This window comes from Aotus nancymaae, unplaced genomic scaffold (genome assembly GCF_030222135.1).
Source record: "Aotus nancymaae isolate 86718 unplaced genomic scaffold, 86718_ANA_hifiasm-v0.15.2.pri h1tg000006l, whole genome shotgun sequence".
Taxonomy (NCBI): Eukaryota; Metazoa; Chordata; class Mammalia; order Primates; family Aotidae; genus Aotus; species Aotus nancymaae.
In genome coordinates, this window is record NW_026988417.1 from 70,022,205 (window position 1) to 70,034,732 (window position 12,528).

Genomic DNA, 12,528 nt, shown 5'->3' on the forward strand with positions numbered 1-12,528 from the left:
TATTTCTGCATTCTAGCTATAAGCCGATAGTAGAATATATTGACGCCCAGTTCGAGGCCTACCTGCAAGAGGAACTGAAGATTAAACGATCTCTGTTCAACTACCATGACACGAGGATCCATGCCTGCCTCTACTTTATTGCCCCTACTGGACATTCACTAAAGTCCCTGGATCTGGTCACCATGAAAAAGCTGGACAGTAAGGTACTTGCTGCCACTCTGGTTATCATCTGCTCTCCTTTCAGATCTTCTTTATCCTAATGCCCCAATTTATTCTCTGCTTTCAGTGTGGTTTTTTTTTTCCTGGATTACAGAAACATAGTGTTTGCCAGTATGAGAAAAATGCTTCAAAACCTCTTGCCTGTTGGACAAAAATAAAATAAAACAAAACTAGCAAACAAACAAACAAAAAAAGCATCAAGTCACTTTCCAGGAGGTATTTTTAATTCTTAAATGGGAGGTGGAAATATAACTTCCAGGTTTGTTTTTTCTTTTAAAAAAAAAAATATTTCTCTAAAAGGTTTTTAGAGGTTTGGTTTTAATTCAAAGTTTAGAATGGAATAAAAGGTTAAATTTTTGTCTCTGTGATGATAATGGTCCAGCTTCTTAGATTTCAAAACTGAACTGCACACGCGTGTTCAAGTAAAGCAAAGTCTTCATTTCAGTGTGATCCCTGAGCTTGCCACATTTATACCGTCTCTTTTTCACAACACGTGAAGGCTAAGAGACTGGTAAGTTTGATAAAATTTGGCACCTTACTATATAATTAATTAGACTTTCTATTTTAAAATAACAGAAGACAATACATTCTGAAACAAGGATCTACCAAATGGCAATAAGAACAAGGACAAAACCAAGCCGCGGATAGTTAGATTCAAAACCCCTTTTGCATTCACAAAAAAGTCTTATCAGATGATAAAGCTCTTTAGAGGGCTTTGCTGGCTGTTGTTACTATGATTTTGTCTAAACAACAACACTGATAAAGATGCTTTCTCTCCAGAGGGATAAAACAGCGAGAGAGTGCTCAGAAGATCACTCTGTCCCCAAGGCCTCTGTCTAAACTGGCCTTTAAACGGCTGGAGAGGCTGAAGCCAAGCCAGACTCCTTCAGCTTCCGGTATGCACAGACACAGTGGTTTACAGAAAAATCTAATGGCCTGGAAGGATCCTTGCAGCTAGAGTACTCTTCAGAAAATAAATAGAAACTCTCCTTCATCCCATTTGATTCCTCTGCAATTCAACCCCTGGGAGCTGTGCTGTTAGCCATGATAGTGGAGAGAGTGTAATATTGGGGTTCAGGGTGCCCTCAGCTCCCCTGAGAGGACGTTTCTCCAGGTTCTTGGCCACCTGCCCTCTCAAGAATGAGAGAGGGGACCATGGCGCAGTGTGCAGTAAATGCCAGACTCAAAAAGTGTTTGTAGAAAGTGATTTATTTAAAGAGAGAAACAGGAGAAGGAGAGAGAAAGAAACTGCTAACTCTCACACTGAGTGAGAGAATCCAGAAAGATGGAATCCAGGAGAGGAAAGCAGCTTCCATGAGAGTGTTAGGGAATAGAGAGAGATGGAGTTTAGGAGGAGAAGACAGGCTTCCACGAGAGTGCGGAAGGGGACCCCAGAGGGAAATCCAGAAGAGAGACAGCGTCCATGAAGGGAGTGTTTGTTGAAGGGGACCCAAACATGGAGTCTGAAGGGGTGTGGAAGAAGGGGACTTTTAACCTGGGAAGAACCTTCACCTCCTCTGAGACCCCAGGCCAACGAAAGGAGTTCCTTAGAACTTCCGCTGGAGTGATTGACTCTTAATTTATTCCCGTGCCCGAGAAATTTAAACATAAACCGTTAAATCTCCCAGTTGGCCGGGCGCGGTGGCTCAAGCCTGTAATCCCAGCACTTTGGGAGGCCGAGGCGGGTGGATCACGAGGTCAAGAGATCGAGACCATCCTGGTCAACATGGTGAAACCCCGTCTCTACTAATACAAAAAATTAGCTGGGCATGGTGGTGCGTGCCTGTAATCCCAGCTACTCAGGAGGCTGAGGCAGGAAAATTGCCTGAACCCAGGAGGCGGAGGTTGCGGTGAGCCGAGATCGCGCCATTGCACTCCAGCCTGGGTAACGAGCGAAACTCCGTCTCAAAAAAAAAAAAAAAAAAAAAAAAAAAAATCTCCCAGTTGGAGAGAGAAGGGAGAAGGGCATGGCGCTGGGAAATTCTTGCCCTTAAAACTATGCCTCCCTGTGTTCCCAGAAAGAGAACACATTCCCTCAAGATCACAGGCAGTGAGGGCCGTTTCTGGGCCTGTTGTGTCCTTGGAAGCAGGGGCAGCCCCCCACCCCACCTCCGGTCTCAAGAGTGCCTCATCCTTCATAGACATTCTGAAGGAAGTAGAGTGAGGAGGATTCCTAACCGAGGCCTGAGTATGCAGACACAGCTGGGTAATATCCAACACTATGATTATGTTTAGTAGAGTTCATTGAAAAAGGAAAAGAAAAAGGGAAAACAGGCACAACTAATGAAAGCAAACAACCAACCATAAAGCAGGTTAAACTTTCAAAGGAGTGACATTGTTGGCGAGTTGGAGAGCTAGCTAGCGTCTGAAAATGATAATATCAAAGTTTTATTTATACAAGTTAAAGGGAAGGGTTAAGCAAATTTATGGTCATTTCAGAAAAGACTTTCAAGCTCCGGCCAATGAGGAAAAAGAGATTTTAAAACTAAATTGCTTGATTTCTCTATCTCCTCTGATCAATTTGGCTGAGAAAGAGTGAATCTCTGCCATTTTGTCTGTGTTGACATTAATTAAATACTAAATGTGTATAGAAGATAGCCAATAAGATCAATAGGAAGTTTCTTATTCCTCCAGTCCTGATCCAAACATTGCCCCCACCATCAATGATGTTTTTCTTAGTCTGCAGCTTGCTGGAGGAAATCCAGGCATAGTGAGCTTAGGAGCAGGTTGAGGAATAGGTTGAAGAATAGGTCTTTCTGTCAGCATGTCATCTCATTCTGGTTTATCAGAATTTATAATTTGGCCTTTGGATAAAAGGAGATGCAAAGGCATGAAGATGTGGCCTGACCACATCCCTAAAGACTCTGTTCACTGGCTAGAACAGCTTCCTTGCCAAGTCTGTTCTCTCTCACCTGCGCTGGATAAAGAGCATTGTTACGGATGTCAGTAACGTCTTATTGAAACCTCTTTTTCTACAGGGAGTAGGGGGAAGTTAATCTTAAAATGTGAATTTAAGAGATGTGTCCTGTGCACAGGGCTGGGGGCAGCCGGGAAAAGAACGTCCACATTGGGGTTTGGAACTTGTGCTCTGGGGTATCCTTTCTGGGCTTTCTGCCACAAATGTGAAATTCGGAGTTCTCCCCTGTTCTTTGGAACCGATGCTGTGAAAGTGAGCCTTGCCTTTGGCGCTCAGTTTTATTCTGGCATGAAGGAGTAATTTGATAGAAGCTGATTTTCAAAAGAATTAGTTGGTGCGATTTTGAAAATTTTTACAGTGGGTGAAACCATTTTGTTTTGGTTAATACTTAGGTTCTCCTCTCCTAGCAATTTTCAGGTCAACAGAAGAAAGAAAGAATGTTGCACTGCATAGAACTGAATACTCCACTGCTCTAACAAAAACTGTTATTGCACTGTTAGGGTGTGCAAGAATCAAGAGCCTAAAGTAGATAGGAGGGTCTAAAAGGAGTGTTTCGTCATTCAAAGAATAGGCTCTTTTGTTATCACTATTTGTCATAGAATAGTAACACTTCCTTTATTCTGTAAAGAAAAATGAGGCAGCATAGGAGAGGAAATTACAAGCATACTTTCAGTGCAAGATGGGAGAAGTAAAAGTGTGTGAATATGGAAATACAGTATCTCAGGTCTTAATTTTTCATCTAAGTGGAAAGTCTGATTTTCATTATCATCTCTACTTTAAAAAAAATTGGAGGTTCATAGTATGTTTGTATATTTATGGGGTACATGAGATGTTTTGATACAGGCATGAAACATCTTTGTTTTGTATGGTGAGGTTATGCACATTTTATTTGTTTATTGTGTTTTATTCACTTGTCTGTTTTTCTTACGTTGGAATAGTGTAAAAATGGACACGTCTGTTTTACAGGTGAACATCATCCCAATAATTGCGAAAGCTGACACCATTGCCAAGAACGAGCTGCACAAATTCAAGAGCAAGATCATGAGTGAACTAGTCAGCAATGGGGTCCAGATATATCAGTTCCCCACTGATGAGGAAACAGTGGCAGAGATTAACGCAACAATGAGTGTAAGTCCTCAAGTCAAATGGGAACAGGCGTTCGCCTGTCTTACTAGCAGCTTTGTAGAGTGGCTGGAGCACTGGACTGACTAGGAACCTGATGACTTCAGGTGTAGTCCAGCTTTGCCACCACTTCAAGTCATTTAACCAGTCTGCTCTTCAGTTTCTCCATCTGTCAAATGGGAGTGTTAGACAAGATGATCTCAGATTTCCTTCCCACTCGAACAATTATGATTTCTACAGCAAATCTTGTGAGAAGGAAATGCCATCCCAGCACCAATTCACAAAAAGCAGCTCAAAGGAAATAGATCTGTGCTTGTTTCCACCAATCTTGGCAGAAATATGTCGGCTTGTCCCAATTTTGTTTTGGTGATTGGATCCTGCCCTTCCCTCCTATTTTTCCTACCCTTTCCTGAATCATTAGGTAACTGGCAATTGAGGATACAGTTTCCACATCACAGAGAGGAACTAGTCAGGAGATAAATGATTAAAGCAACAGTGGTTATCTGTGTGTTTGTCATCTAATCCCTCCTGGTGAGTCTCCATCCTGCCGGTAGATGCTCAAGTCTGTTTCACTGCTCTTTTGTGTGTCTCTCAGCCTATAGCTCAGCTGTGAGCTGCAGTGATTCTACACATCTTTTTTTCTTTTGGGAGTGCATAACATCCATGAAAGCCGCATGCTTTGCATATAGTGGATGCCCAGTGATGATTGTTGGAATTCAAAGTAGTAAAGGCTCTGGAATCCCTGAAAGAATCTGAAAAGCAGGTTCTTCCCAGGAAATAGGCATGATGACGTATGAAAGGAAGGTTGCCACAAGGGGGAATGACTAGACTTGTGCAGAAGAATCAAAATGAATGGGCAAAAGATCAACAGGGGGTTTCGGTCCCATTACGAAGTGAATGTTTAACTAGGAGAGCCACTGAGATAAAAGACACACCTTACTTCTTGGGAAGCAGTGAGTTTCCGTCATCAGTGGTTGGTAGACATCAGACCCTGTTTCAGTCCACTTGGAAGAGATACTGTAGCAGGAATTCTTAAGCAGGATTGAACTGTATAATAGGCAAGATCTCTTCCACCTCTAAAATTCTTTGGTTGTGGGTATTGAGAGCTGTATAATAATAATACCACCTGCCATTTTTCACATTTCTGGAGCATTTACTATGCACCAGCCACTGTTCAAGACTTTCCATTTAATCCTCACAACAGTTGCATAGGTAGGTACTGTTTTTATTCCTTCCTCATATGTGAGGAGACTGCAGGATAGCACCTAAGATTGCACAGGTGTCGGTAGTGGAGGTAGGATATGAACCCAGGCTTTGGCTGTCAGGCTTACACTCTCACCCTGTATACTACCACCCATGCAGAGCAGTGTACAGTCAGCCCTCTGCATCCATCGATCTGACCAACCGTGGATCAAAGATATTTGGGAAAAAATAATTTTAAAAAACCACGCAACAATAAAAACAATAATACAATAAATAAAAGGCCAGGCAGAGTGGCTCACACCTATAATCCCAGCACTTTGGGAGGCTGAGGAGGGAGGATCACTTGAGATCAGGAGCTCGAGACCAGCCTGTTTAACATAGCAAGAAAAATAAAAAATAAAAATAAATTCTACAGAAAAATTAAAAATATAGTATGATAACTATTTATATAGCATTTACATTGTCTGAGATATTATAAGTAATCTGGAGATGATTTAAAGTATACAGGAGGATGTGCATAGGTTATCTGCAAATACTGTACCATTTTATATCAGAGATTTGAGCACGTATAGATTTCAGTGTCCATGGACAGTCCTAGAACGAGTACCCTGTGGATACTGTGGGAGGTCTGTAATTTTTTTATAGCAAGGTCAAAATCTCAAACTGAAATGGCACTCCTTTATTTTGCTGTAGAACTGTAATTTGGGATGTCAGTGTGGGATTCAGGAAGTATGAATGAATGCTATGTAATTTTTCTTTATATTCCTAAATAATTTTCATTATTTTATAGTCATGGAACTATATCTGTGTTAAACTTATTGGAAAGAAAATACCCAAGAATTTTCACTTTTTCTCTCTTTATCACATTCATAGAACTAAATCTCTGACATTCCAAATTAATCCTGCTTTTAAAAGAAATTTTCTTTTAGGCTCTTCATTACAAACACTTGTTGCTGATGAAATTCCATATGATGTGTAGAAATATGAAGAAAACAGATTCTGCTGGCAGCCCTTTTGTTACATTTGCGTGGAGAAGTTTCCTTGGTCATTACACCAAAATATTGTCCAGAAAGGTCCTGTTGCTCCTCAACTTCAGGGGACACAATAGTGTTCAAGTCTGAAACTCAGACTTGTTTGAGAAAGAGAATGTGCTTTCTTTCCTTCTTCCAGAGTGTGAGATGAACTAGCAGATGTCAATATCTTGAGTACCTGACAAAATGCTACATGGGCAACTTGAGCCAATGATTATGTCAAGTTCTCTGTAGGAGAGGAATTGGTTTGAAAATATTCTCTTCTTTCACACTGTATCTGTTGTGGAAGAACACTGGATCAAGGAACTCTAAATAATAATTATTGGAGCAGCTATTTCAAATCTTATTCTTACATGCTGTTAGAAAAAAGGTAGGATTATTATTTCCTCTCCCACTCAGAATGCAGCCATAACTATGAAATAAACTGATGTGAAAGAGTCAGTTGTCTTGGACACCATCTCTACTTCAGATGAATCTGGGTGCTAGCTTGAGCCAATAATTTGGGCTAAAGTGTGTTTCTGACTTGGAATTTGTGCAGTCCACTGCCTAAAGCAGTGCTGTTCAAATATAACTACAATGTGAGATATACAAGTATTTAAAATTTTTCTAGTAGCCCACTTAAAAAAGTAAAAATAATTGTGAAATTAATTTTAAGGACTTAACGCAATATGTTTCAAAATAAAATTTCAACATGTAATCAATATAAAAATTATTAGAATTTTTAATAGTAGATCTTTGAGATCCAATCTGTATTTTACAATGACAGCATATCTCATTTTGGACTGAATTTTCACCAAAAATACTTTATCTGTATTTACATTTTATACAATTCACAGCTAAAAAGGTAAATTTGCATACCCAGGTTTCTCCTAACATACCTTAAGGTTTTTCAATATGAAATAAGTACCAAAAAGATACTTTATCTTTTAATCTTTGCACCTACTTTGCCATCTTCCTTGGTCTTCTTTTTCAGAAGATTCGAGTTTGAAGCAAAGTGAAATGCAGTTTTACCAAAACAATAAAGTCATATTTAGTGAAAAAATATTTTATATGGCTTCCATTTTAAATTTAGATGTAAACTAATTAAAAGTTAGACATTCAGTTTCTTGGTCCTATAAGCTGTATTTCAAGTGCTCAGCAGCCACATATAGTTAGCAGCTACTGCATCGGCTAGCAGAAGTCTAAAGCTTACTTTGTAGTTGCAAAGACTCATAGTTTTCTCTGAATTGCTTACTCAGTGTTTGGTTGTAAGTGGGGGTGAGATATGTGACACTCACCCACCAAACCGCAGCCTGCCTGTTCCAGCACTCCCTACCTTTTCCCTTGCTACCAAGTAGAGGCCTGCAGAAGGAGGAAGACAGTAGAGACTGGTGGAAACCAGTCTGTCAGAGCAGGGGAAGGTAACTATTCTCTGTCCTTTTGCTTGGCAGGTCCATCTCCCATTTGCAGTGGTTGGCAGCACCGAAGAGGTGAAGATTGGCAACAAGATGGCAAAGGCCAGGCAGTACCCTTGGGGTGTGGTGCAGGGTATGTGCACAGCATGGGAGATGGAGTCTTCACATTTAGCCCCTATATGAATGGTCGTGTTTCTTCATTTCCCATCTTGTTTAGGGAGGTCCTCAACAGTGGGCGGGCAGCGGGAGGCAGTAGTGGGGAAGAAAGAAAAGTAATCAGGTAGATGGGCAAATGAGAGAAGTGGCTGCCAAGCCGTTGAGGTAGCCGCTCAAGGATGCTGGGTTGTGTAGAGAATTTATATGAAGTCCTGATTGAAAAATAGTTCTTTCCTAGGAGTTGGAACTCATTTCACCAGCTAAGTATTAAAAAGTGGCAAAAAGTTTCTTGCAAACAGGAGGGTACTTTTTTCTCCATTATCTAGGAAAAAAATGTCTTCTAATAAAATGTTACTTTAGTAAACCTGAGACTTACGAGAATATTTGACCTATATTTGGCACTCTGGGACGTGACCACAGTCTAACCTGAAAGCTTGTCAGTGTGTCACTTTGAAGGGCAAGGACTCTGTGACCTACCCTTGTGTTGTCAAGGAGGACATCTACTGCTGTGGATTAAGCAGGTGGCACAGAAAGTTCTTCATTGGTTTAAGTTGTATCAGTCCTTCTTTTCCTCTGTTTTAAATAAAGGCAGTAAGAAAGAGTACCTTCGAGATCCCTGGGAAAAATACAATTTTTCTTACTCTTAGCAATTTCTCTACAATAAGAAAACTCCTTTCTTCTCAGTGTTGTTGATAAAATTAAATGAAATGGTATGTAAAAGTGCCCTTGCACAGTTGTAGCCAGCATGGAGTGGAACAAATACATCTGGCTTTTGAATCTAGATTCTGCTACCTCCCTTTGGGAGGTCATCTTGCTCACCAAGCTTCTGCATCTGCAAAGCAAGAGTCATGACGTCTACTTGGCAGAGTTATGAGGGGTAAAGACTATATTTGTTTTCAAGCTCCTCCCCATGTGCGCTGCGCTGAGTAGGCACTCGGCAGTCAGCGTTGTCATCAGTGTTATGGTCAGTGTTGTCAGAAATCTTGTCTTTGTCATGAACGTAAGGTGAATCCAGTAAAGGATTTTCAGATGGCCTTGATACCCGAGAGATTTCAGGAGTGATGGTAATAACATCTTGGAAGCATCACTCCAGATATTTCAGTGACATCATTGCTGATCCCACTTCCTCGATTTCCCCCATCTCTTGTAGTTGAGAATGAAAACCATTGTGATTTTGTGAAACTTCGAGAGATGCTGATCCGGGTGAACATGGAGGACTTGCGAGAGCAGACTCACACCCGCCACTACGAACTGTACCGACGCTGTAAGCTTGAAGAGATGGGGTTCAAGGACACTGACCCTGACAGCAAACCCTTCAGGTATGAGGGCACCTGGCAATCAGGTGTCTCCCAGACAGTGGTGAGAGTGGCATGTTGGTACATCACAGAAATGCTTGCTGGATTGAGATGGTGATGATGGAAGGATACGGTGGGTAAAGATTAATAGCATTGCGATAACTGCTTTATTTGCATGATCTCAACTAACTTATCTAGTTGGTGTCATTATTATCATCCACATTTTATAGATGAGGAAACTAAAGCACTGAAAGTGTAAACAAAGTGCCCACGGTCCTCCAGGTAGTAAACGATGGTGTGGTGTTGAGCTCTTGCCATCTGGGTCCTGAGCCCAGGTTTCTACCTATTCTGTTGCAGAGGTACAGAGCCTGGTCGATGCATTTACAAAGGTGTGGCTGCTGATTACAGTTTACCCCATTCATTTTTGCCAAACAGCTTTAACTCCTAAGGCTTTTCCTTTTTCAGACACCTTTACTGATAGCTTTCAGTGGTTCAATAAAATTCTAACAACAAAGAATCAGTAGGAAAGGGAATAGCTTTTAGGAGATTTATGTATTTTCTTGTATCACTGACGGATGGAGATGCAAAATGTGAAGGGGAAAAGTGGATGTAGAATCAAGTATTTTAGGTTCTGCAGGCCAAATGGTCTCTGTCACAGCTATTCAGTTCTTCCGTGTCAAAAGCCAGTGGTAGGGGTAGGGTTGGCAGGGCCAGGGTGCTGTTGCCCACACTGTGGTGAGTTGTGGGGATGGTTCTGGGTACAGGTTGGGGGTGACGCTGCCAGGTCAGGTTCACCACCTTCTGGTCGAGGAGAGGATTGTCCACATGGTGCCCGAGCAGTTTCTTTTTTTTTTTAATTGTACTTTAGGTTCTGAGGTACATGTGCAGATCATGCAGGATTGTTGCATGGGTATATACATGGCAATGTGGTTTGCTGCCTCCATCCCCCTGAGCAGTTTCTTAATGAGGATTTGAATTGAGGTGGTGTGAGGTGTGTCTGGACTCTGTGCCTTTACAAATAAAACCTGTTTTTCTCCTCTTTGGTGGCTAGCCCTACAACACACTCTGATGTCTAGCAGCTGGCTGACTGTGGAACCCGAGGCAGTCTGTGCACAGCAGATTCTGTCCCTGTGGGTCTGTAGGAGGGAGTTTATTTTCCTGTAATTGCTTTAGGGATAGTTTAGGAATGCCTGGGCTGGTCACCTGGCACTGTGCTACTGAGTTCCAGGAACATGTGTGTGCAGTTAGAACAAATGCAGAACCCAGACAAGGGGCTTCTGACCAAGAAGTTAACTTCTAGCTAACATTGCATCATTCATTTCTGCCCTAGGGGCTTGCAAAACTGACCATCTCCAGCCATGCAAAAGTCACTTTCTGAGACAAGGTGTAGGATACCTTTTTGTGTACACAGGTTTAGCTAATTGAACCTTGAAATGCATTTACCAGAAAATAGTCCTTACAAAGTCAAGTCCACTTTATGGTTACTAAACCTGTGGGATAGGCTGTCTTCAGTTTTACATTAAGTATTTGCGTTCATGGAAAGAGATAGGGAACAAAAGGAACTGCCATAAAATTGAATTCATTTTCCCCTCGCCTTCATTCAAATTCAGACAGAGTACTGGACTAGGAACCAGGAGTTTGAGTTCGGTTCTTGGTCCTGCTACGTTACAAATCCTTAACTCATCTGGGCCTGAGTTTCTTCATCTGTGACATGAGGAGCTGAGCCAGATCAGGGAATAATCAGATCTAGTAAAAAAAAAAAAAATTTCTATAATGGGTGAGATAGTAATTATTTTAGGTTCTGCAGGCCAAGTGGTCTCTGTCACAACGATTCAGTTTTGCCCTTGTCGTTTGAATGCAGTCATAGACCATACGTAAATGAATGGGCATGGCTGTGTTCCAGTAAAACTTCATTTACAAAAACAGATGGGGGGCCAGATTTGGTCCTCAGGCTGTAGTTTGCCAACCCCTAGACAAGATTATAACTTGGAGCCTGTGAACTGCCTGCAAAAGTTAGAATGCGTGTTACTGTTTCTTGAGTTTGTTAGAGGTCATTTACCTTTCAAAATGTTTTACTTCTCAAAATGTTAAGAGCCTTTGGATAGTTGTGTTTCTTTCAACTCAGGAATGTGTGGAATCTGAAGTCTGCGATGCTGCCCTTAGCTATCTAAACCACGAGGAAGGGCCCAGCGGCCTAAGTCTGCCTACTGGGACAGGCAAGACCAAGTCCTTCCACCATCTTGACTGGGTTCCTTAGTTCTCTGGGATGGAGAGGATTTCCTGCTGCCACAGACATGCAGCCCACTAGGTTGTCTGTGTAGCTGGCATTTTAATTAAGGCATCTCCTGCAAGCCTAGAGTAACTGCCTACCAGGAGGAGGTGGAGCTGGGTAGGTCCAGCAGGGCTTCTGCAAGGGAGAGCAGCTGGGCCAGATTACTACTTTGGCCTTCCTGCTTCAGGGGCTTCAGGATTGGTGGGGGATGTCACTGAGGCTGCCTGATGCTTAGAGAGCATGCTTTATCCATATCTCCTCTCCCCATTTGGATCCATTTCCACTGGCCTGAGTTTTACTTTTTGATGATGGAAAGGGAAAATGCGTATATATATAAAAATATATTACCAAGGCCTTTACTTATTTTTGTATTAAGAAATTCAGAAAAAAAGTTGACCTTCTAAAAATAAATACCTTCTAACATCTTGATAACTGGGACCAGGTTTTCCATTTCAACTGGAAACAGTTTCTCCTCTTAGACCACTTGATGTCCTTCCTGGTTTAGGGAAGATTACCTGGTAGCAAAAGTTGGCTTTGAAGCACACGTCTTGGTAAATAGTGATATGAAATGAATTTGATTTTCCTTTTCTTGAAAACTACTACCTTTCAAAGGGCTTGCAGCCTTTCCCTTTGAAGGATTTTGGGTGCCCTCAGCACTTCCTATGCACCTGAGACCACACTGAGGGAAGGATGGAGTGAGGTGACTGTGTTTGGAGGATGACAGAATTAAGGAAAAGCAGAAGCCACAATTGATTTAAGTGATTTTCCAGAATTTCATCTGCAAAGTCGCCATTCCTGGATGTGCTCGGAAGATGGTTCTTCCATGTGAATTGAGGCTGAGCTTGGAGGATTGTAAGTCAAGGGCTTAAGGCTTTATTATATTCTCAAAGCACAGCATTTCTGCATGGTGGACAGTGAA

At 41.7% G+C, this 12,528-nt stretch overlaps 1 protein-coding gene across 7 annotated transcripts in view; it reads left to right on the plus strand.

Annotated features, from left to right (window-relative positions):
• Nucleotides 1-12,528, plus strand: part of SEPTIN11 (septin 11) — a 98,951-nt gene that overhangs the window by 71,040 nt on the left and 15,383 nt on the right. For all 7 annotated transcript variants that reach the window (XM_064368154.1, XM_012446924.2, XM_012446919.2 and 4 more), the window contains 4 exons: nt 17-203; nt 4,103-4,264; nt 7,923-8,019; nt 9,193-9,361. In XM_064368154.1, the coding sequence (XP_064224224.1) occupies nt 17-203; nt 4,103-4,264; nt 7,923-8,019; nt 9,193-9,361 (615 nt within the window). The remainder of the gene's footprint in view (nt 1-16; nt 204-4,102; nt 4,265-7,922; nt 8,020-9,192; nt 9,362-12,528) is intronic.